The sequence below is a fragment of the Balaenoptera musculus genome, chromosome 5 (assembly GCF_009873245.2).
Source record: "Balaenoptera musculus isolate JJ_BM4_2016_0621 chromosome 5, mBalMus1.pri.v3, whole genome shotgun sequence".
NCBI classification, from domain to species: Eukaryota; Metazoa; Chordata; class Mammalia; order Artiodactyla; family Balaenopteridae; genus Balaenoptera; species Balaenoptera musculus.
In genome coordinates this window covers 140009377-140034145 of record NC_045789.1, presented here as the reverse complement: position 1 = coordinate 140034145, position 24769 = coordinate 140009377, and the positions used below count along the sequence as shown (strand labels likewise).

Sequence of the window (24769 nt, the reverse complement as noted above, 5' to 3'; positions counted from 1 at the left end):
CTCTCTGGCCCGGGACAGGGACCCGCGGACTCCTGGCCCGTGATCGCACCCGTGCCTGTGCAGGCATGTGACTCTTTTCTTCTGTGTCGTGGTTGTTTTGATTACATTTATTGGAATAGAATTTTAACGTCTGGATGTGATAATAAAAAACAACTTAGGAGCTTTTGTTTATTGTGCATCGTGGGATTTGTTCAATTTGTTTTCTAGTAATTCCACTTTGTTTTCTTTTATGAATGTATCGGTCCAGCTCAGATTACAAATACACAGTGTGTTCACGCAGATGGCCTGCGGGACCCGGGCAGGCTGCCTCCGCTCCTGGCCCTGGGTCCTGAGGGCACAGCCGGTGAGCCACTTCCCAGTCGTTCTGGAACTGAGTGCTCACTCTTTCAAGCAGTAAAATTAACGCCTACACTCACTTGGGTTTAACCAACAGCCTGGAAGGGCGTTTGCAGTCATCAGTGACACCCCACCAGCCCTGACCTCAGCCCCCTGCGGGTGTCTCTCCCTGTCTGCGCACCATGGAGGCTGCCTGGGGGGGTCGTCGGGTCAGGACGGTGGCGTGGGGGGGCAGACCGACGGCAGCTGGGGACCCTGGCGCACCTTGCCCGGCGCCGGCGTCACACAGTCGTGGGGTTGCTCTACGTGCCGCTCCCATGGCAGAGACCCATCCCCCCTGTCCTGGTCGTGGAGACCACGGGTGGTGGTTGAAGGCTGGGTCGTGCCTCCGCCCTCCAGAAATCCCATCCTGTGGCAGGACACACCCTCCACAGGAGCTGGGGGGGATCCTTCACCACATGTGGTTTGCTGTCTGCCACAAGCCTGGCACCGTGTTGGGTGCTGTATGCAGTGGTCACTTTCTGACCAAGTGGACACCGAAGGAGTCCCTCCGTTTTTTCTTACAGGAAGTACTGAGTCCAGAGGAGGCGGCCAGTGTGGGGGGTGGACCACGGAGACCAGTCCGGTGGCCCGTGCAGGGGAACCCACGCCGCCCACCAGCAGCAGGTGGCCCCGAATGTCCTTGTGAGGCCGTCTCCCGTGTCCTGCTGGGCTTGGTCTCTTAGCTCGGTTGTGCTTTGATAGCCACCCCACAGCAGGTCATCAGCGAGCCCGAGTCCCAGCAGGGTGACCACCCCTCGCCGAGCGCACCCCATCACACATGGCAGATGTGGCTCGGCTCGTGGCATTCTGCCCCTCAGACTACTGATGAGACCCAAGGCGTGGACAGGCATGTTTACGCACTGCCGAGTGGGAGTGGTAGCTGAGGGCAAGGACAGTGCTGGCCTTGCTGGGTCTCCGGCGAAGAGTCCTGCTGTGGTGGCCCCTCCGTGGCTGGAGCCTGGCCCTGCCCATCTCTGCCATCACCCCGGGGTCTCTGCTGCTGGGAAGCCCAGGCTCTGAGCCAGGCCCAGGTCTCCTCCCTGCCAGGCACGGTACCTGGCACACGGCTGGTGCTTAGCAAGTGTCGGTGGAGCCAGCAGTGCCCCGGGAGTGGGTGCTTCCCTGCTGGGCAGGTCTGAAGACGAAGCGCTCACAGGGGCGGTTTGTGGCAGCCATCGCAGAATTCCACGGAGACCCGCCGTGTGAGCAGGGAGTGCTGGCAGGGAGTCCCTGTCTTCGGTGGGTTTCCCTAGGGGTCCCTGGAGTGCGGTGCGGGACCCTGCCTGCTGCGCTGTGATGACCTCGGGGGCCGACGCGTGTGTGAACAGCAGTTCTCCAGACTTCTCAGTGACGCTCTGTGGGTTTCCTATCTTCCCGTGCTCTGGAGGGAATGGGTGTGTTTTTAATGACTCGGGAGTGGGCGTCCTCTTGTTGAGATCAGTTAAATGTGTGCCTGTGATCTCCCATGGGTGCTGATGCCGTCACCTTCCCAACCCTGAGGGGCACCTGAGGTGCTGCTTTCTGCCCGGCCTCAACCTGGTGCCCGCCGGGCTCGTCAGCGTCTCTGCTGCGCATCGCGGGCTTTCACGTCCAACCGATTAAAGCCCGCAGTACTGCGCTCCTTTTTGGTCATTTCCTTACCTGTGTTATTCCAGAGGAACTTGGTGATCTTTCTGTCCGCTGACTTGTGGAGGCTTCTGGGGAGAGTGGAGGCTGCACTACATCTTAGATGTGGGTCAGGGTGCATCTCAGCCTTTGTGTCCTTGTCTAGGAACACAGGCGACCCTCGCTCACATGGGCCTTTTGTGGGGCTCGGGCAGGTTTTAGAGGAGATGCATTTTTAGAGAATGAGAAGCCGAAGCCTCTTGCCTCAAAAAGTGCCACAAAGGAGGCCCGCACATCCCGCGTGGACGATGGGTGGCGCCCACCCGCCGACAGTGTGGACTCAGTGGCCTTCTGTCTTCTGCAGGTGCCCTACGAAACGCTGAACAAGCGCTTCCGTGCCGCACAGAAGAACATTGACCGGGAGACGAGCCACGTCACCATGGTAGTGGCTGAGCTGGAGAAGACCCTGAGCAGCTGTCCGGCCGTGGACTCTGTGGTCAGCCTCCTGGATGGTGTGGTGGAGAAGCTCAGTGTCCTCAAGAGGAAGGTCAGTGCTGCTTCTGGCCATGCTGCCTGCTCTGCCCCCAGGCTGCACGCACCCCATGGGCGCACCCTTCACCCAGCTGTCCTGAGAAGGGGCTGCCTCCTGGGGGAGCTGCGGTGGAGGGGCCCCCCTCCCCTGCTGTCTGCGCTCTGGAGTCTGTGTCAGCTGTAAGGCCGGCTTCCCGGCCCACATTCCTGTTCCTGTAGGGCCAGCTTATCCTGACTCCAGATGTCCCAGGGAGCCCAGGTGGGGGAGGCCAGGATGGGTAGTAGATTGATTTATTATTTTCACAATTTCACCTCAAAACAGCACGTAGGGTATCTTGTTTCTGGGAGTGGTAGGTATGCCCACTGATAGGCCCTAAAACGTGAGGTAAAATATTTGAAAACATTTTATTCACCAGAATTGGAGAGCAGGGTGTCGGGGGGCTAGAAGGCAAGGGACCCCTGCTGCCTAGAGAGAGCCCCCAGCAAGGGCCTCTCTGGCCAGTGACTCAGGGCCATTAGAGTGGGGGGCCTGATGGCAGGACCCAGCAGCACTGCACCTCAGGTGAGGGTGCCCAGAAGTGGACTTGCCGGGCGAAGCACTGCCGCCCACCCCCTCCTTCAACCTGGTCTGAGTGGTCCCAGCGGGTGCTGCCTCCAGGCTCCAGGTAGAGTAAATGCAGTTCTCTTGAGTGGAGGATGCCTTCTATCTGAGCATCAGATTGTTCAACTACAGTAACCAGCACAGGTACACAAGACACCACGACTGCGACACCGCAGGACTAGAAAGAGATCTGCACAGACTTCAGGTACAGAAACTATCAAATACCGTACTTTACTGTGCTTAAAGGATGAAAAAAATAGCTTGAAAATATCTGCAGGGAATAGAAAGTATGTCATTTAAAGTTAAAAAGAACCAAGTAAAAATACAAGAAGTGAAAAATAGCAAATGAAAAACTCAAATGTTTGCTTACAACAAACATTTTAACACTTAACAATCAGACCAAGCTAAAGAGAGAGTTAGTGAGCTGGAAGGTGGGTCTGAGGAAATTACCTAGAATACAGCACAGGGATGAAAAGACGAGAGCACATGAGAGGGTGAGAGATTAGGGAACAGAGCAGGGCCTCTGCAGTGGGCCAGAGTCCAGCAGAGGCGGGCGGGAGCAGAGATGTGCAGGGAGAATGACGGGGAGACCTAAACAGGTTAAATAAAAGTAAACGTAACTAGGATTTTCACATAGTGAGACTGAAGAAAAGAGAGACAGAAAAATCTTAAAAGCAGGTAGAGGAAAATCCACTTGTCAAGGAGCAGCAGATATCCTGACAGCTGACTTCTTGATGGCAGTTGGAAGCCAAACCATAGTGGAATGTGCTGGAAGGAAACAAGGGCCGACCAGAATTCTGGACCTGCTGTCCAGTGTGTAGCCACCAGCCACCTGTGCCCATTAACATTTAAATGGAATAAAATCAAGAATTCACTGCTGGGGCTGCACGAGCTACACTTCAGGTGGTTGACAGTGGCTGCTATGTGACGCAGGTGTAGAACACTTCCACTTGGCTTTCTTAATTTTGAGCAAAATTGCCTTTAAGGGAAAGTATTATAAAAGATAGAAAGTCACGTTACAATGACAAGTAGTTTCATTAACCAGGAAGCTATGACAAATTTAAAGTTCTACGCCTCTGGCAGCACAGCCCCAGCGTATGTAAAGCAGTAACATCCCTGAGGAGGTGGACAGACCCTGCCGTCCCCTCGGTAGCAGCAGCCCCCACACTCCTGCTGCTCGTGGCCCTGGGCCCCAGCTCCCCTCTGACCTCCCTGCCTCCTGGTCCTCGGCGGTCAGGGTGGGGTGCCCGGTCGCCGCCCGTCCTGAGCGCCCCTCTGTTCGCGTGCCACAGGCGGTGGAGTCCATCCAGGCAGAGGATGAGAGCGCCAAGCTGTGCAAGCGCCGGATCGAGCACCTCAAGGAGCACAGCAGCGACCAGCCAGCAGCGGCCAGTGTGTGGAAGAGGAAGCGCATGGACCGCATGATGGTGGAGCACTTGCTGCGCTGTGGCTACTACAACACGGCTGTGAAGCTGGCGCGCCAGAGTGGCATCGAGGTGGGCGCGGGGCTGCGGGTTCCCAGGGCCACGGGCTTCCCGGCCCTGCGTGGAGGCTCCACTCGGCCATTCGTGCGTCCTGAGCCGGGAGGGCCCCTCCCGCCCGTGACGGCTCTAGGGGTGCGTTGCACCTGCCGCAGTGGTCTGCACGCGTTGCGAGGAGCAAGAGTGTGGACGGGGACCCCTCCCCCCACCGCTGCCCGCTTTCCTGCCGCCAGGCGCGTCCTGTGACCGTTCTCCTGGGGGTGACGCCTTTCTCTGGGGTCAGGCACGTTTTCCATCTGTCCGTGTGTGGTGGCCCCGGGGGTGCAGGTGTGGAAGTGCTCAATACCCTGGGCTGCTGGCCAGTGGTGAAGGGGGCTGTCACCACCCCCCGCCGGGCCTCTGCAGGTCGGCCTGCACCTTTCTCTGGCCTTTGGGGCGGCGTGGCTGGGGGCAGTGGTACCCTGGTGTCCCGAGGGCAGCCTTCACTGGGGGGGCGGGGGGGCAAGGAACAGTTGCTCGGGCTGCTCAGACCAGAGTGCGTGGCCACCCGACCCTGTCCGCGTCCTGTGTTGACTGGAGCCTCTGGCGGCAGAACCCGTGTGGACGGCGGTGTCTCCCTCGTCTCCACGTGGGGTCCCGTCTCAGCCTGCTCCTCTGCCACACGCTCGGGACCCACTGGTTCTGCCCCTCCTCACCCTTAAGTTCTCAGTCTGAGCACTGCTGGCCACCTGGGGCCCACCTGCCCCCCCCCCGCCCGCCAGTCCCATCCCCTGGCATGGCTTAAATGTCACCTGTGTGTGCGTGGCTCCCACCCTGGGTCGAGGGGCTCAGCCCTGGCAGCTCGAAACCCCAGCCTGAGCCATGCCCCCTGTCCCGGCAGGTGGCCTTGGGTCCCTGGCAGCATCGTGCTGTCACCCCCACGCCGGCATCCACAGGTCCTGGCTGTGCGCCCTGGCCCCACTTCCTGCTGTGTCCACGTCCCTGTCTAGTTCCAGCCCCAGGCCTTTCCTTCGACGTGGCTGACACACTCGTGCAGTGGGGCTGGGGACGGGGGCTCCTCACTCTTGCACCCCAGCCCCGGGCAGCTCCCTGGAGCTGCGTGTGCCGCGTGCCCAGGCTCCTGCTGTGGACGGCAGGGCCACCGGTCTCAGCTCGGTGCCCAGTGGTCCCTGGTGCCTGCTCTCCCCACCCCTCCCTCCCCTGCCCAGCACGGCCAGCTTCTGACCGCCGGGCTCTCCTAGCCTCACATTCCTGGCCCGGCCCGTCCATCTGCGGCGGGCATCAGGCTTCACTCCCGCGCGCCCCCTCCCCTGCACCTGCGAGGGCGTGGCCACGCACACCTGCAGTGGCTGGTGAGGCACGAGCTCCCCACGCCTCCTGGCCCCCAAACGTGCGCCTCGTAGAGGGGAGAAGCACGAAGCCAGACGAGATTTGGTGAAGGTGACGTGTCTGCAGAGGTGCCAAGAGGGATGGGAGGGCGGCGGGGGAGGGGCTGGCGGTCCTCAGAGGAAGGTCGCAGCCCCAGAAGTTTGGCATGCACCTCGTCGAGGAGACAGTCCTGGAAGGGGGTTGCCACAGGAGCCCCCAGCTTCACACAGAGCGCAGAAATCCAAGTCTCTTTCAGAAGCAGATGCAGGAGGACGTCCTCGTGGCCTTGGGGTTGGGCGAGGCCTCCAAGGAAGAGGCTGCAGCTGGGACTCCTTAATGTTAAGAACTTCTTTTCATCAAAAGACACCACGAGGAGGGGGAGTGCGGGCTACGCAGACGGCCCAGAAGGGAGGATCGCCCGGTGGGGTCCGCTGGTTCCTGCGTCAGCAGCTTCCATGCTTGCGCCTCCCGGGCGCGGACTGTGCGTGGCGCTCACTCTGGCCCACCTCCCGCCGGCTGGTTTAACATCTTCACTGTGGCTCCCATAACTGAGGGCCCGAGGATGTCAGAGGACCGTCAGCAGGAAAGGAAAGACCTGAAAAGACCCAGGATGCCGGGGGGTGCAGGCAGGAGAGGCCACTTCTTGGAATTTAGAGCAGAACTGGAAAAGACGGGAAATGAGAGAGAAGAAAGACTAGAATGTCGTCTGGGGGCCTGGCCTTTGCCCAGTCGGAAGGGTTCAGGAGAAAGAAGACAGTGGAGAAATGGCCAAGGAAGCGGCACGAGAAAGCAGCCCACCTCTCCAGTGAGGGCGGTGAGCAGAGAACTGGATTAGTGAGTCCTGGTTGCAGCAGCCACGGGGCATCTCCTCGTCAGAGCTCCCCGCAGGGCAACGCCAGGTGGCAGCCGGGAGGAGCAGTGGCCGTGGCGCTCGGCCCGCCACACTCCCAGCCCTGTCTGACCGGGTCCTGTTCCGTAATCGGCAGTCAGGACGGGGAGGTTGGGGGCACTTCCTGCGGGCCCAGCCGCCGTCCCTACTGAGGATGCGAGTAGAGCCGCCCTTGCGTGGCCGCCCTGACCTGCCCGCTGTCTGGAGCGGCTGTGCAGGAGCTGGAAAGCTGACAGGGCATCTCCAGTGTGCCCCCCCACAACAGGAGCGCACCCCGGGCCCTCTGGTCAGCTGCTCTTCTGCCCTTGACCCATTTGGTTCCGCAGGAGATGCTTCTGGAGCTAGCTGGTCCATGGGCGCCGCCTTGTTGCCAAGTAACTGTACTCGATTATTTCTTCTTGTTAATTTTGCTGTAAATGCCTGGTTTTCACTGCAGCATCATTAGCTGTATGCATTCAGTGACTCTCTTGAAATAGAATAGGTGTCTCTTACTTAAAAGCCTGCACCTTAACGCTGCATCCACCAGTAGGACTCTGTCCTTTTGCAGCACAGCTCCCGCAGGGAGCTTGACGTGGCCCTGGTGCCTGGGTACGGAAGTTCGGTGGCGAGCTCCTGGCTTGCTTTGCCGTGGTAGACCTTGGTCGAGAGAGTGTGGGTGAGAAAGCTCTCTTGTCCTGTGCTCTGCAGTGCCCAGCAGCCCGTGAGGCCTGAGTGGGGACTCTGGAGACACGGGGTTCCAGGGATGTTTGTGTTGGGTGTTTCACCTGGTAACTGAGAAAAGGATCTTCACTGATGTTTTCTGCTCGAGTCTGTTCCAGATGGAAGAGAGATTTACCTTTTGAAATTTTTGTTTTCTTCTAATGACCCCCCTCCTTTTGTGATGTCTGAGCATTCTTCACCTTGCCGTGTGTGACCAGGGAGGTCCTTCTTGCTGGCTGTAACCCAACCTCTTGCTGGGGGCCTTGCACTTCCTGGCACCACACAGAGCCCCCTTGACTGCAGCAGGTGTGCACTTGAGTTGGTGGGTTCGTTGCCGCGGGTCCCTGGCCCTACTGGGATCCTCCAGCCCAGCAGATGCAGCTGCACTTGGCCTGCCCTCCCAGATTGCCAGGCCTCAGGGACGGAGAGAGGGGAGCAGACAATGGAGGGCAGAGAGTTGCAGCCCCTAACCACCCTGCAGCCCCTTCTCAAAAATCTAAACTTGAAATCAATCTGCAGAGCAAAACACAGAAAGTGAGAGTATGGACTGCTGGGGTCTCCGTGTCTGCCCTGAGAGGTGACGGGGGGCAGACCTCTGCCCTTCAGGGCCCCAGGTTCTGGCAGGGCCTGGGCTCTCGGGGGGCCTGGGAGCCAGCATCTAACTGGGGCGCAGGCCTGCCTGCTGTGCAGACCCGGCCCGCGGAGGGGCTGCCCCGGCAGGGGGCGGGGGTGCTCCTATAAGATGAGACTGCTGGGCAGCGGGTGCTGTGTCGGGCCGGCCTTGGGCGGGTCCAGGGTCCCGTGCTCTGAGCCAGTGCTTCCTTCCCTGCAGGACTTAGTGAACATTGAGATGTTCCTGACAGCCAAAGAGGTGGAGGAGTCCCTGGAGAGGCGCGAAACGGCCACCTGCCTGGCCTGGTGCCACGACAACAAGTCCCGGCTGCGAAAGATGAAGGTGTGCGGGGCTGCGCCTGGGCGGGGCTCCTGGAGGGGCGGGGGCTGCACGTGGGCGGGGCTGCGCCTGGGCGGGGCTCCTGGAGGGGCGGGGCTGCACCTGACAGGGCTCTTGGAGGGGGCAGGGCGCGCCTGGGCAGAGCTTGCAGGGTGGGGAGGCAGCTTCACCACCTGCAGTAGAGCCAAAGTCCTTTCACCTGTCGGTTCAGAGTTCTGGGGTTCTGATTCATAGTGGAGGGTTATTGGGTTTGGTGTGGGTCTTGGGGTTTTATTGGGGGTGGCGTTTGGGTTTTAGGTAAAATCCCTGAAAAGTGCAGCCCCTCTGCATTACGGTTTGGACAGAAGTTCTGAGCACGAGGTTCTAAAGGCACGAGGTGTTGACCGGGCTCGCGCTGCGCGTGGCCGCTGCGGGGGGTTGGCGCCGGGTCGGCCCCCACACACGTGGGGAAGCCGGTGGGAGCGGGTACCCGCCTGCCAGGGTGCAGAGTTCCAGGCTGGGGTATTCTCCAATACAGCCTTTCTTGAGACCCACAAGCAGCTTCAAAAATAGGCACTTAAACATAAATTGCAGAATTTAAACATGCTTACTGAAAGGTGTCATTGCCTTAGGGCTTGCAGGAATGCTTGATTGTATTAACCTTTCCTGCCTCTGTCAGAAAAACGTTGTCTTCTGTGTTCTAAACTGAGTGCCGCTAACCCCGCCCCGCTGAGCTTGTCGTGTGCACGTAGTCACCAGCCAAGGGTGACACTCTCTGCCACTCAGGGCCGCCAAAGCGAGCACGACGCGAAGACGGGACGGAAAAGTAGAGTGGCCAGTGGCTCCCCTAAAGAGAGTGAGGACCTTGGTATGGAAAGCATAAAAGGAAAGCCAGAATTGGTATGTAACACGCGCCCGCTCTCCTGCTCCACCCCCACGGCTGTGCGCTCGCTGGGAACCCGGGCAGAAGGAAAATAGGCCTCGGTCGCGACAGGCGGTTTCTGCAAGCCCTGTTCCCTCCCAGAGAACACTGCTGCTTGGCCAGGGCACACCACGTGGGCCGGGTCAAAGCGGGGGCCTTGCAGCTACCAGGGGGTGGGCTGGCAGGGACCGAATCCACGGATGGCACAGGCCTGTGACCTCGCCATGTAACTTGAAGGAGCATACGTAGTCGTCCAGAAGTGCGTTTGGAGGACAAGCTGACGACACCAGAACGTGCTCAGTACAAAAGAGCGTCTGAACACGTCAGTACGCAGTCAGTGTACAGTTCGTACACGTGTTGGGCACACATGAGCTCCTGCACTTGATCACACTTGCAGGCCGCGGAGGGGAGGGAGCTGGGGCGGGGGGTCAGGGGTGCCCGTGCCAGATGCCAGGGATCCCTCAGATCAGTGATGAGATTCTAGACGAGAAAAGAAACTCAGACCCACGTTTCCCGCAGTTGAGAAAAACTTCCAAGGGTAGGCGCAGCAAGGAAAGTCTCCGGAGTTGACCTGGGTCTCTGGACACGTCAGGCTAACAGAGGCAGCAGCGTGTGTGCTGCGTGTCTGCCAACTCGGAAGGGGTCATAAATGGGAGAACGCCACGCCTTTCTCAGACAGCACGGGGCGTGTTCAGCCAGCAGCACATGACGTCACCCAGATCGTAGCCGGCCGTCCACGGCGAGTGTGAACGCCTGCGTGTGTGCTTCCCTCTCAGCGGACTGTTTGAAGGTTAACCTGGAGAGCAAAGAGCCACCGTAAATAACGAAACACATTTCCACGTGTCAGTTGTGTAAAGCTGTGACCCAGCGTGTACCCGTAACGCTCCTCGGCTGCACATCCACCGGCGGCCCCAAGCAGAAGCAGTCACCGGGCCCCCGGAGGCAGGCGGGGCCTCTCCCCGCTGCTCCCCCTCTCGGCCCTGCGGGTCTGGCCTCTGAAGGGGCCGTGTCCTCTTCACTGGTTTGTGCGGCACCTGCCAGGCCGCCCGCGCCCTACCCCACCCAGTCGGGGGTCAGGACAGACTGCTGCCCAGGGCTTAGTCCCCCGTGCAGAGGGCAGGGAGGGGGGCTCGGGCTGGGAGACCGCCTTCCCTGAGCACCTGTGGGGTGGATGTGTGGGCACCAGGTAAGTGGCTCTCTGCATCTCTGCCGTGCCTCGGACGCCCTGGGCAGCGCGGTCCGGCGGTCAAGTCAGCCCGGCCTCCACCCCGTGTCCCGGGGGCGGGGCTGGGGGCTCTGTGGAGGGTGTCCTCCCAGGGTCCGACCCAGGCGCTTCCCCAGAACGCAGTGTGCACGCCGGGGCTTGGGTGGGGAGTCGCGGGGTTGGCAAACTTGAGTTGAAGCGTCAGGCGTAGAGCACCGTTCCCGCCATCTTGCAACCTGGGCGCTGTGGCAGTGACAGTGAGGTTTGCGTCCTATTCTGTTAATTCCACGTATTCTGTCTCTGGTGGAAACCATGTTCGAGATGTGATCATCTAAATTACTTCTTTTGTAAAATAATCCAGGTTTTTCACCTTAGGTCACGAAATTCATTTTGCCTGCTCGCCCTCTACCCCCAACCGCAGGGGTTTTAGCCCCAATTGGATTGACATCGCTAAGATTTCAAAGTTAGTCTGGGCTTCCATACAAGCGACCCCCCTGGTTGGGGCCCTGTTAGCCGCCCGCAGAGTCTCCCGTGGAGCTTTGGGACTGACGCCTCCCAGGTGACGCCTTTGGGAGACGGCCACCCCCTGGCACAGCAGCCCCAGCCCCAGCCCCCCCCGCACCCTCGGCAAATCCTGGGGCTCCTGCCTCTTCCAGGACCCGGCCCCCGACCGGCTCTCACTACCTCTGCCTCCTTCACCTGGTCCTGGCCAGGCGCCCGGCCCCGCCCCCCAGGGCCTCTGAACTGGTTCATCCCTCTGCCTGGAGCGTTCTCCCGGAGCTCTCACAGCCCCCACCCTGAGGGTCCCCGCCCAGCGCTCCCTCCCACCCACCTGGCACCCAGGCCTCCCCGCGGCCTGGCTCCAGAGCCGCCTGGTGGTGGAAGGCGCCCCGTGTGGCTGGGGGCTGCTGGCCGGCGAGGCTGGGGGTAGAGGAGGGCGCGCGCTCGCTGACTTACAGGAACCGGGCCGCTGTGTCTGTGCGGTTACCCGCCGCCCCCTGCGCTGCCGACGGCCCACGCTGCTTCTCGCCCCCGGCGCCGCCTGCCGGCCCTCCCTGCCCTCCCCGGCCTGGCCCCAGGGACGCACTCGGGGGCACATTTGGCCGAGGCTGCGCTGGGAGGGGCCGGGCCCCAGCCCGTCAGAGCCCAGAAAGCCACGGCTGCGGATTGAGATCGCGGTTTCAGTGGCAGCCCTGCCTCCCTGGCGACTCGGAGCGGCTGTCGCTGTGCGCGTGGCCTCAAGCTGGCACGTGGCTCCGGTGACCCCGTCTAAGCTGCCCATTGTCTTGTCTTCACCCTCAGAGCTGCCTGGAGTTCAGCCTCAGGATCCAGGAGTTCATTGAGCTCATCCGGCAGAACAAGAGGCTGGATGCCGTGAGGTAGGCCTTCCTCCTGACTCCCGGGGCGGGCGTTTCGGGTCCCCTCCCGGTCTGGGTTGGGGCAGGCAGGGCGGGTGTCTGGCAGGTCTTCTCTGGCTGGCTGGGCCCTGCCCAGGGACGCACGGCCGCTTCTCTCCCATTGCTGAGCGGGGGTGAGGCCGCGGGCGCCCCCGACAGGGCCAGGCCTCCACCGCACTCTTCCCGTCGTGGCTCCTGGAGCAAATGGCCGTCCCAGGTCAGGCTGTGGGCAGCGGGGAGCGCAGCGTCCCCAGGGCAACAGGGCCCTGGGCAGCTGTGTCGGTCCTCCCGCGGCTGCAGCTTCAGCCTCGCGCCCCGAGCTCCGTCTCCTGGAGGCATGGGGCGCCGGGCTGGGGGGCTCCCAGCCCAGGATGTGGTGGTTAGAGGGTGGGCGGGGCCAGTTTTGCTCTCCACGGGGAGCCTCAGGGAAGGAGGCTGGGGTGCAGGCGTGGCGGCAGGGGTCCCCGCCCCCTCCTGCTGTTTCCACCCGCACAGCCAGGGCTCAGCGCCCGGGGTCTGATCGGTGGACGCGAGTGAGGCTGTTCTGGGGGTCACTGCAGAGCCGCGAGGCTGGACCCTCTCTGGAGCCCCAGGGGCTGTGCGGGAGGAGGGGCGGGTCGGATCCAGGTGCCATGGATGTCGTTGCGCCCGGTTCGTGGCACCCAGGGTCACCTGGAAGGGCTCGGGCAGGTACCGTTTGCGTTCAGGCACTGCCTCTGGGTGTTTTCTAGGTGGGATTCTGTACTTGGTGCCTCGCAGCCCGTCCCTGTCCCCTTGAGGAGGGGGTGCCTGAGTACCGAGGCTTTCCGCGTGTCTGGGTGGGGGCGGGGCCCAGGATCCCGCAGCTCCCGCGGAGCCGAGCTTCCCGGCGCTGGGAGCGCAGACTTCAACAGGCCGCGCTGTCCTTTTCCAGACACGCGAGAAAGCACTTCAGTCAGGCCGAAGGGAGCCAGCTGGACGAGGTCCGCCAGGTCATGGGCATGCTGGCGTTCCCACCGGACACGCACATCTCCCCCTACAAGGTAGGGTGCGCCTGGGGGCCCTGGGCGCTCGTAAGGTCTGGTCTGCAGTCACTGCCACAGTCGAGCGTGGCCCCTGCACGACTTGTTCCTTTCCCGTCTTGGGCCTGGATCGTGGGACCCAGGGTCACTTTTCCCGTCTTGTTCCCATTATGCTGGTAAAAAAAAAACTTAAATCAGAAAAGCTGCAAAGTGCAGCTCCAAGTGCCTGACCGCTCCCTTTCCCTCCCTGGGGGCGCCTCTCTCTCTGGAGTGCCTGGTCAGGGCTGGACAGGCCGGGGCCTCTGCGCGGCTCTGCCAGTGTCTTTCCCGACCTCGCTTGTTCCTGATCTGCTTTCTCTTGCCTGCGCCAGGATCACTGGGCACATCTGCCCTTGGTCCCTCCCCCTTGGGCGGCTCTCCTTGACCTTGAGGGTCCATGTGGGGTCTGGGCAGGGGCATACCCCCCACAGCTGTGGTCCTTTTGAAACCTGGGGGCCGCCCTAATGACCTTTGACCCTTCTCTTGGAAAAACACCGCAAGTCCCGTCCTGTAAAACCTAAGAAGTCTGACAGCCCCCCTTCATTCCTTCCTGTCTCCTTCCCCTGAGGTTCAAACTGGCTGTTTTCCCTGGGGGTGGCCCATTGAGTTCTGGGTGCCGCCCACCACTGGTCTCCTCTCCTCAACAGCCTTTCTCAGTGTTTACAATGTGAACAGGGTTTTGCAAATCCTGAAGTTGTGCTTCCTTTTGATGAACGATTCTGTCTTTAAGTCATTCCTCTCTTCTTGGTTTTTGTTATAAACACTCAAGAGAAGACAAGCTACACCTTCAGCACTTTGCTCAGAGGCAGCTCGTCACCCACAGCTCCACGCCCACGAGCACAGTTCGGCCAGGCTCGGCACACCTCGTAACAAGGAGCCCCCCCCTCCAGTTCCCACTAACATGATCCTCGTTCCGTCTGAGGCCTCATCACAGTGGCCTTGACGGTCCACAGCTCCTAGGTCTCTCTGCGGAGCCTGGGGCGCTCCCTGCCGCTCTCCCCTCCTCCTCCTGGGCCCACCTTTTAATGGTCCGTTCAGTCTGGCATCGCCTCCAAGCTTTTAGCTGCTGCCCACTGCCCAGTTCCAAAGCCACGCCCCCGTGTTTAGGTATTTGTTACCTAAGGCATCCACTTCCGGTAGCCGGTTTGTGTCTTAGTCCCTTCTGGCGGCTGCAACAACACACCACAGATGGGGGCTTGTGAACAGCAGAATGTATTGCTAACGGTTCTGGAGGCTAGAAGTCCAAGATCAGGTGCCAGCGGGGTCTGGTGAGGCCCTCACCCAATTCCCGACTTCTGCTGTGTCCTCCCGTGGCGGAAGGGTCGGGAGCCCCTTGGAAGCTCTTCTTAGAGGGGCACTAATCCCGTTCATGAGGCTCCACCCTCGTGACCTCATTCCCTCCCAGGGGGCCTCCCTGACCATCGCCTTGGGCCTCAGCATTTCAGCGTGTGCAGGGAGAGGGTAAAACCCCTTCTTTGTGTGGTGAACCAGCGCTGTGCTCCGGGCCTTGAAACTTGTCTCTGTCCAAGGCCCTGAGTGTTTGCCCTGCAGCCCCGCCTGCCCCGCAGAGTTCTGTGGGGCCCCTTGCAGACCCGGCCCCTGCCGCCCAGAGTGTGTGGTGCAGGCCTTCGGGAGGTGGCTGGAAGCTTCTCGCCCTGACTGAACTCACACCTTCTAAAGTGTTTGGGAATGTAAGTCAGCAGGTCACAGAGATCTTCAGGTCTAAACTCAGGTTTTAAGTCACAGCGTTTGCTCTTCCTGCTCTGGAGATTTGTTAGAAGTGCAAGAAAGGCCCGCCTGCCGTTGGGGGCAAGATGTCCAGCTCAGGAGGGCGTGGAGCGCATCCCTTCCCTTCCCGATGCGGCCTTGCAGGGGCTGTAAAGAGCCAGGCGAGTGCTGCCATCATGGCCTTGTGGAACAGGAGGGGCCGAGCCTCAGAATGGGCTCCGGGCCAGGGCAGAAGCCACAGCCGCCAGGGCGGGCCACCCCTCCCAGGGGCAGAGCTCTCCAACTGGCGCCGACACAGCCTCCCACCTCTGAAGGTCGGTCAGACAGATTGAGCAGCACAACAGAGAAGACCGAGATGACACAGGAGAACCTCGGCTCAGAGCAAGCGGGGGATCTCGGGTGCGGGAAACTCAGAAACAGAGTTGGGACAGTGGAGTGTCCTGGAAGCAGGAGCAGGGGGCCAGATACTCCTGAAACGTGCTAGAGCAGCCTGGTTAAGGGAGCAAAACCCTCGTCCCTCGTGGTGGGAAGTCACAGGCGTGTCCCTACGGGTCACGGCGGGAACGGCACGAAGTGCTTTGAGAGGCGGCTGTAGCAGAGGCTGCGCAGGGCCTCATAGTTGGCACTGGGCAGTGCCAGCCCCTGGGTGTGGACCTCATTCTCCGTGGACTTTGATAAAAGAAATATTAAAAGCATCTCTTAAACGTTGGAGTGTGATGTGTACCGTACGCCAGGACCCTTGAGGAGCTCACACAGAACCTCTGACTGTGCTTTTGTTTGTGTGTTTCCCCCTCCCTTCCTGCGCTCTCTTCTTGAGTCTAAACCTGGGTGGTTTTAGGGATGGACATGATTTAATCTTCTCTTCTAATAAGTGGTTTCCTGGAATAAGGCTTCTCCTTTCAGCCCTTAACGCTCTTAGCAAGAGGCTCTGGACCTCGCGCCATGCCGAGCTGTCCTTTCAGCCCCACGCCCTTGACGTGTCTCGAGGCCACAGGACACATGCTCCAGGGCGTCCGAGTCCCCTCCCAACAAGTCGGTGTCCCAGGAAGCGAGTCGGCAGTGGGCTCGCCGCGGGCCGGAAGTCGAGGCTGCCCTCCAGCCGCCCGCCTGCGGCTTAGTGGGGGGACTTCCTCCCGTCACCTTTCATCTGTAGGGAAGAAGATTCGCGTTTGTTTGCCGTTGTCACCCCAACTCTGCCCCGCTTCTTCCAGGACCTGCTGGACCCGGCCCGGTGGCGGATGCTGATCCAGCAGTTCCGGTACGACAACTACCGGCTGCACCAGCTGGGGAACAACTCCGTGTTCACCCTCACCCTGCAGGCCGGCCTCTCGGCCATAAAGACACCGTATCCTTCGCGCTGGGAGTGGCTCCCCGTGTGCCCCTCTTAGTGTGGGGCTGGCGTCCAAGACCCCGCTCCTTAGCACGCTCGTCCTCCACCTTGGAGCGGGCGCTGCATCCCCCGACTTCAGAGCCGTGCCTTAATTGGGCTGCAGCCCCACGGTGTTGAGACTGGGGGAGGGGGTGCCCAGTGGAAACCTGCCCTGAGCCGGGCCGCCTCCAGGTCCTGCCCAAACTCCAGGGATCGAGCCATCTGGAACAGCCTCCCCCGTGGTGCCCGGGGGACCCCCTAGAACCTCGGCCGGCCCCCGCCCTCCTTAACCCGCGCGCAGGCAGTGCTACAAGGAGGACGGCAGCTCGCGGAGCCCCGACTGCCCAGTGTGCAGCCGCTCCCTGAACAAGCTGGCGCAGCCCCTGCCCATGGCGCACTGCGCCAACTCGCGCCTGGTCTGCAAGATCTCGGGGGACGTCATGAACGAGAACAACCCGCCCATGATGCTGCCCAACGGCTACGTCTACGGCTACAACGTGAGGGCGGGGCCTGGGCTGCGGAGGGGGGGGGGGCGAGGCCTGTAGGCAGAGTGGGCGGGGTCAGAGGGTGGGGCGGGGCTAGCAGGGCTGGGCCCTGAAGGCTTAGGGCTTCGTGGCAGGGGTACCTGCCGGAAGTAGCTTTTGCGAAATGCAGTGACTTGTTTCCCGAGACTTGGTTGTGTGGGTTTCTCTCACGGAAACGTTGATTTAAACCATATTGGCCCGTCTTAATGCGCTTGGTCTTTCTTTTCAGTCCCTGCTCTCTATCCGGCAGGATGATAAAGTCGTCTGCCCGAGAACCAAAGAGGTCTTCCACTTCTCCCAGGCCGAGAAGGTGTACATCATGTAGGCGGGTCGCCGCGCCCGGGCGGCTGCGGGCCCCTGCCTGCCTGCCTTTCTGTTTCTTGCGACCAAAGATCAGTGAGCAACGACAAACACTCTTGGGAAGAGAAGAAATAAGATTTAACAAGCTCGTACTTGATTTTGTAACAAGTCAGCTCTTCGACGCTTCTGAAGCGCTTTCACCTTTCAGAGAAACTTCTTTAAAGACTGACCACGCGGAGGGAGGCTAGCACCTTTCACCATAGGAACTGATTCCTTCCCCGTGTTCTCACAGTTCCCTCCCTTTTGCTAACGAGGAACCCCGGGGGACGGGCTAGTCCTCGGCCGTGGCCCGGGAGCGTTGGTGGCCATGCCAGACTGACCTGCGGCGACTCGGTGCCACGAGGGACCCTGTCACTTCTCTGTAGAGCTGCTGCCAAAACGCCAGCGCCGCGGGTGGGGCCGGCCTCCAGGACCGCCGCCTGCCTGCAGCCGCGCCCACGGGGCTGTGTTAGGATGTGTGTAGGCTCAGTGTCATGTCACTCGTGCCGCCTTATCTCCTGCCTGAGAATGTATCCGTGGAAATCCACTGGACCGGGGTCTGCAGAGGCCTTGCCGACGGCTCCGTAACTTTAGCTCTAAACACTATTCATTACAGAAGCCAATAGTTCAGTTGAAGTAACCACCGATGACTTTTCAAATCAAATGAACCATTGTAGTTTACACGAAACTGTATCGTAGAGGTTTGTATTCAACGCTTATTTTTGCATGTTGATGTTGATTAGCTAATAAAATGTAAATGTAAGACACGCGAATAAAAGCGTTTCTACTTCTTGTTCTGCGTGCACATCCCACCCCGCCGGCGGTGTCTGCCACCTGGCCGCTGGTCCAGGGTGGGGCCTGGGTTGGTGGAGAGCTGCACCCACGTGAGCTCCATCCCAGAGTCCTGCCCCAGGGCCCCTTCAGCCTCACCGCTGCCCCCCGAGCAGCACCTGGTAACTGGGGGTCCCTCGGGGGTCATTTGAGGCACCTGAAGCAGAGCGTGTCTCCTGCTGAGAAGGTGCCAGGCTGGGAGGAGGGGCCACTGCTCAGATCTCCCCGCTGAACTTCGGCAGGGATGGCGCGGCAAGGGGGCTCAGGGTTAGGATGCGGGCGACCACGTGAGCCCCTCTGCCTAGCAGGTCGTGCCTTGGTGGAGGGGCCTCCCCCTGCCCACTGCTTCGGCCCCCTGCGGTCCAGGAGCTGCCCAGTTCCCTTTGGCAAATTCCTCTTCTTAATTCGCACACCTTCTGTCACTGTGGCCAAACGGGGCTCAGAAGCAGCTGGAGGCCACTCTGGCTTGGTCGGGGCAGGGCCATCTGCTCCCCCAGGTCCCCAGCGCCTGGCCCCAGGCGTGCTCTGTGCTGCGAATCTCCCCCGTCGCTCCTGCAGACATTTCCTGCTAGGACCGACGCTGGGTTCTGTGGCCCCTGCTAACCACTCCCTCACGCCTGTTCTCTGCCATGTCGGCCGAGCCCTCTGGGTTCCTTGGCCTCCTTCCTGATCTCACTGCTGTGCTTCCCCGACCCTTGGCCCGCCCGGGCTTCTTGCTGGGTGCTGGCCGCTGTGGCTTCCGGCCTTGGTCCCAGCTCTCTGCTCCTCTGCCAGGCGCCCACGCCGACCCCTGTGCCCTGGGTCCACATCCCAGAGACCACGGTCTCCAGGTCGTCGCTGTGTGCTCTGCTTAGTGGGGGCCAAGGATGGCAGTGCCGTCTGAGTGGGGTCTCCCCGTGCCCGTCTGCCACCAGTCAGGCCCGGCGCACACGTGGGCTCCCGGCTCCGCAGGGGTGCGGGGCAGAGCTGTCCGCGGGGCGATGGGCTCCTTGCCGCCGCCTGCACCCAGGGAGGGGGCAGTGGGGGTCTCTGCTGGCCCCATCCCCATTCTCTCTGCCTGCCTTCCTGCCCTTTCCTTTCTGTAGAAGTAGGTCTTAACTGAGCACACGCACGAGGATGAGTTTCTGCACGCGTGCTCGTGCGTGTGGCCCGAGGGCCAGCGGGCCCTCAGGGCTGCCCCCGGGTCCTTCCCAGGCGAGTGCTCCAGCAGCGGTGGCTCTTGGTGAGAGTGGCTCAGCGGTTCTCAGACTCGGTGAAAACAACCCTACTGTCGGCTCCCCGGGTGGCTCGCCCACGGGCAGGCGCAGCCCATCCTTTCCACTGTGTGCAGCGTCCCACTGGACGTGTGGAGGGTGACTTCCCGTCCACACGCTGGTGGACACTTGGTTGTTTCCAGATAAACCTGCCCCGAGCGCTCTTGTACGTGGCTTTTGCTGAACACACACACGTGTTTTGTGGGAGGAGTGCCGGTCTTGTGTTACCTTTGCTAGACAGACGGCTGGCCGGCATGGGCCCCCACCCCCCCGCCCCGCTCACACCGCCGCCGGCGCCCGGCCTTCCACGTGGGCTGCACGTGCTGCTGGCTGTGAGCACCGGCTCCCTGTGGGCTTGTTTAGTTGTGAAAATGGCACGTGTGGAAACACAGATCTTAAGTCAACAGCTGGATGAGTTTTGCTAAATAAATGTTCACACACATTAGCCAGCAGGCCCAGGTGGCCAGCGCCCCCGGCCCCTCCAGACTGTCTGCTTGCCCTGCGCACAGCCGTCGCTCCGGTTTTCGTAACTCAGGTGAGTTTCGCCTTCACTAAAATCAAATCACGGACTGAGCTCTTGGTCCCTGACTCGTCTCACCCAGAAACTCCCGTGGTCTCTGTGGGCCGCTACTTCTGTATGCGCACCTGGCCTGGCTGTCCACCCCGCCATGGACACGCGGGCGGTTCCCGGGACGTTGGCACCCCCGTCTCTGGACATTCCTTCTTCTCTCCTGGGTAAAAACCTGAAAGTAGAGTCCCTGTGTCCTGGTGTCGTCACGTGTTTAAGGTCGCAGCCACCAAGGACTTCCTGGAGCGGCCACACAGCCACACCCCTCCACGCGCCCCACCTCATTCTTTTCTATGTGTGTTTGTGCTCTGCATTTCCTGGGCTGGGTCTGCCTCACTACCCGCTGACTGGTTAGTCATAACGCTGTCAAGACTTCTGCCCCGTTTTCGTTGGATTACCTGTTATCTTAATTAGTAGGGATTCATTACATATTCTGGCTACCGACCCTTTGTCAGAAATATGTATATACACTTTATTGACACTGTCATTTGATCAGCCGAGGTTTTAATTTTAGTGAAGTTCAATTTATCAATTTCTTCTTTTATGGTGAGTGCCTTTTTGTATTCTGCGAAATACTTGCCTATCTCAACATCACAATGATATTCTCATATCTTCTAGAAGATTTAGTGTTAGCTTTTATGTTTAGGTCTGTGATGCATCACAAATTAACCTGTGTGTGTGGTATGAGGGAGAGGTTGAGGGTCATTTCTCCCCGGTGTGTTTATCCTGTTGTTCCAACATCAGAAGACTTTCTCCCCATTGAATGATGGTGGCTCCTTTGCTGGGAAAACCACCCCCCGACTCTCTCTGTCTGGGTCCACTTCTGGATGTCCTCACACCACACTCCATCTCAGTCACTGGAACTTTAATGGAATTCTTGAACCCAGGGAGTGCGAGTCCCTTTTGTTCTACTTATTTTCTAGGTTTTCAAGATGGTGTCAGCTGCTCTACTTCCCTTGCACCCCCATGTAAATTTTAAAATCAGCTCGTAAAATTCTACCGGGAAAAAAAAACAGTCTGCTAGGATTTAAACTGGAATTGTGTAGAATCTCAAGATCAATTTGAGGACAGTCTTAGTCTGCTCAAGCTGGGTGGCTGAGACAGGAGGATATTTCCTCACGGTCCTGGAGGCCAGAGGTCCAGGACTACGGTGCTGGCAGTTGGGTCCTAGTGATGGCAGTTGGGTCCTAGTGAGACCGCATCCGTCCGGCGCCTTCTCCGTGTCCTCCCAGGAGGACGCCGGTCCTGCTGCATCGGGGCCCCACCCTTATGACCTCATTTAACCTTAATTGCCTCCAAATAGTCACACAGAGATATGGGTTGCGGGGGGGTGGGGGGGGGGCCTGATTCAGTCCATAACAGGGACTTGAAAATCGGCAGCTCTGAGTCTTCTAATCCATGAACACAGGCTGTCTCTCCACATATTTATTCAGATCTACTTTCATTTCTCTCATTTACATTTTGTAGTTTTCAGTGTACATACCTTGCACATATTTTGTTAATTTAACCCTAATTATCTCATGATCTTTAACGCTATTGTAAACTTAATCTTTAAATTTACCTTTCCAATATTTCCAATATGGTAACAGACCGACATAGAGTGATTTTGTATATTGACCTTGTATCCTGTGACCTTGCTAAACTGCCTCATTAATCTTAGTAGCTTTTTGGTAAATTTTAAGGAATTTTCTATGTACACAATTGTATCATCTGTAAATAAAGACAGTTTACTTCTTTCTTCCTAATCGCATGCCTTGCTTCTCTTTTTCTTCCCTTCTTGTACCAGCCAGAGCCGCCAGCTCAGGGCTAAACAGGAGGCTGGACATCGTTGCCTTGTTTCCAATCTTGGGTGGAAAGCATTCTCTTTCACTGTTAAGGGTGATGCTTGCTGTAGGTTTTCCTGGGTGTTCTTTCTGAGGTTGAGGAGGTCTCCTGAAAATTATTACCATAAACTGATGTTGAATTTTGTCAAATGTTCTTTAGTTTGTCTAAGTAAATTACCATATGATATTTCTTCTTTATTCTGTCGTCATGGAGAATTACATTCTTCGATTTTGAGTGGTTAAACAAACCTTGCATTCCTGAGATAAATCCCACTTGGTATGTTATACTCGTAATGTATTGCTGGATTTGTTCTGCTAGACCTTTGCTAAGCACATCAACTATAACGTACTCTATTATTTTGTAATGTCTGTAGGACATGTAGTGATGTGCCCTCTCATGCCCGTTGTTGGTCATTTGCTTCTCCTTATTTTTTCCTTGATCAGTCTAGCTAGAGTCAGTTTTCTATCAATCAGAATTTCTATCAATTTTATAGATTATTACAAAGAAGCACCTTTTGGATTATTTTCCCCTGTTGTTTGACTGTTTTTTTTCTTTGATTTCCGCTCTTTATTGTTTTCTCCCTTCTGCTGATTTTGGGTTTAAGTGTTCTTTTTCCAGCTTCTTGAGGGGAAGATTAGATAACTGATTTGGGGCCTTTCATTTCTAACATAAACATCCCATACATTTTAATGTTGTTTTCATTTTCATGCAGTTCAAAACATTTTAGTTTCCCTTGTGATTTTTTTCTGTGACCCACAGACCATTTAGGTGTCTGTTGGCTAATTTCCAAATACGTGGAGATTTCCCAGATATTTTTATTATTAAATTCTGATTTAATTCTGAAGACCTTCCTGTAACATTTCTTCCACCACAGATCTGCTGGTGATGAATTCCCTCAGCTTTTATTTGTCTGAAAATGATTTTATTTCACCTTAGTTTAGTTCTGGGGGGACATTTCACTGTACATACAATTCAAGGTTAACAGTGTCTTCTTTTTTTACTGCTGCAAGGGTTTTGTTCCATTGTCTTGGAGCTTGTGTTGTTTCAGGCCAGAAATCTGCTGCTCTCTTATCTTCGCAACATGCCTTTTCTCTCAGACTGCTCTTAAGGTGCTTCTTTGTCCCTGGGTTTCCACAATTTGACTATGACGTGCCTTGAGTGGTTTTCTTCATGTTCACGCTGCTTGGGGTTTATCATCCTGAAAAATCCCGTTTGGTTGTTTTACAATATCTTTTTAGTTCTCACCACACTTCAGCTTGGCTAATTTTATTTACTGATTCAACATTCAACAAGTATGAAACACCTACTGTGTGCCTGGCATCATGATACAAGACAAAGAGCCCTGTTTTCATGGAGCATATGTCCTGAGAGCAGAAGAGGAAAAAACCCAATAACCTAGTAGTAAGATTACAAGCCTGTAATCCTGTGCGTGTGAGATAGAGCTGCAAGTACTGTGGGACAAAGTACAGGAGATTAAGAAAAGGGCAGGCAGGCCGGGCGGGGGGCGTGGTGAGGGAGGCTTATCACAGCAAGGGAGGCGCGGGGCTGCAGGAGAAAGCGCTGGGGTGGCTCCAGGAAGCCTGACGTGGCTGCAGGGATGAGCAGAGAGCAGGAGGGAGGAGGTGGGGCGGCCGGCACAGACCAGGAAGGCCCCGTGGGCTGATAAAACCTTTTGCTTTGCTCTGGGATGGGAGCCACTGCAGGGGCGAAAGGGTGACGTGATCTGACCTTAGCCTCTAGAGGGTCCCTCTGGCTGCTGCAAGGTGAATGGACCCTAGGGGTCTGAGGGCGGAGCGGGCAGAGGTGACTGCAGTGACCCGCTGAGGGGGATGGTGGCAGGGACCTGGTGGTGGCCGTGGGTAACGGAAAGTGCTCGGGTTCTGAATACGTTCTGAAAGTGGGCCTGTCTGGACTTCCGAGTCGGGTGAGAGGAAGAGGGGTCCAGGGGGACTCCAAGGTCATTGGCCCGAGCGAGTGGAAGGACAGACGACCATCCATCAGCTGACACCAGAGGGCGGGGGGCAGGTGGCTCAGGTGGTGCGGGCACAAGGCTGGACTGGGCCACACAAGCATCTTGGGCAGCCTGGGTCGGGGCCCGCACAGCGCTGGGGAGGAGCTGGCAAGAGTCGGGGCTCGTTAGGTCAGGAAGCAGTTACCCTGTAGCTGCAGAAGGGAAACAGCTCTTGGTTGCTTGGAGCAAACCAGAGGCCTGAGGTCTGGGCACAGAGAGGGCGGGCGGCCACTTCCTCTCTCTTTTTTGTGTCGTTTTTTAATTCATTTTTGTCTTTTTCCTTCTTTCTTTTCCTTTCTCTTAATAGCTACTTATTGAGATGTAATTCACATACCACAAGAGCCACCCTTTCAAAATGTACAACTCAACGTTTTAATACAGTAAGGAGGCTGGGCAACCACCACCTCTAATTCTAGGTCACGTCTGTCGCCCCAAGAAAGAACCCCTGTGCCCATCTGCAGGCGCTTCCCTTCCCTCCCCTCTGCTGTGGGTTTGCCTCTTCTGGACGTCTTGTCTAAGTGGCATCACACATTTGCTCTTTTTGACGGCCTCCTTTCACTCAGCGTCCTGCGTTTAAGATCCCTCGTGTTGTGGCGTCTCAGCGCTTCACGCCGCTTTGAGGCTGGAGACAGGCGTCTGGTCACCGTCGGCCAGGGAGGGGCCCTGCCTGGGCTGTGCGCTAAGGCCGCGGCGCCCGCGCTCTGGGGCGGGCGGCCTCTAGCGCCGTCACCCGCTTCGGCCGCCACCCCGGCTCGCGGCACATCCCAGCTGCCCCCTGACGCCGCTCTGTGCCGGCGCCGCGGCGCCCAGAGCCCGAGGGAGGCGGGCAAGAGCTGGGGAGGCCGCGGCGCTGCGGAGGGAGGGCCGGGCGCCCGGGGCCGGTGAGCGGGCGAGCGCCTCCCGAGGGCCTGGCTGCGGCGGGGGTGCGGGGGCCACCTGGCTGGGGGTGTCACCTGGCACCTGGGGTCCCCGGCCGCGTGAGGACCCAACGCCCAGCCCGGGGTGTCCCCGCCTCCGGGACGTTCGGCCACCGAGCGGGCGGGAGACGAACCAGGGAGGGTCTCCCGGGGAGGGTCCCCCGGACACGGCTCCCAGCGCTGCCATCGGACCCGGGAAGTGTAGCCGCCCAGGCGAGGCCCGTGCCGACAACGGGGGCGCCACTCCTCGGGGAGGGTGGGGGGGTCATCTGCCGAGGCCCCCGGCCCCGGGGAGCCCGCGCCCCCTTCCGGGCCCTCCGAGCGGCGCCTGGGGAAGGGTCTCCGGAGCTCCCGGAGAA

General features: G+C 58.9%; 1 protein-coding gene across 4 annotated transcripts in view; it reads left to right on the top strand.

The window, feature by feature from the left end:
• Positions 1-17779, top strand: part of MAEA (macrophage erythroblast attacher, E3 ubiquitin ligase) — a 30548-nt gene extending 12769 nt beyond the window's left edge. The window contains exons 2-10 of one of the 4 annotated variants that reach the window (XM_036852798.1): positions 2348-2530; positions 4408-4611; positions 8385-8507; positions 9270-9383; positions 11912-11988; positions 12920-13028; positions 15986-16119; positions 16445-16640; positions 16897-17779. In XM_036852798.1, coding sequence (XP_036708693.1) covers positions 2348-2530; positions 4408-4611; positions 8385-8507; positions 9270-9383; positions 11912-11988; positions 12920-13028; positions 15986-16119; positions 16445-16640; positions 16897-16992 — 1236 coding nt within the window. In that variant the 3' untranslated portion in view covers positions 16993-17779. Of the gene's footprint in view, positions 1-2347; positions 2531-4407; positions 4612-8384; positions 8508-9269; positions 9384-11911; positions 11989-12919; positions 13029-13815; positions 14711-15985; positions 16120-16444; positions 16641-16896 lie in introns of those variants that run through there. The other 3 variants (XM_036852799.1, XM_036852800.1, XM_036852801.1) reach the window with 3 other exon arrangements.
• The last annotated feature ends 6990 nt before the right edge of the window (positions 17780-24769 follow it).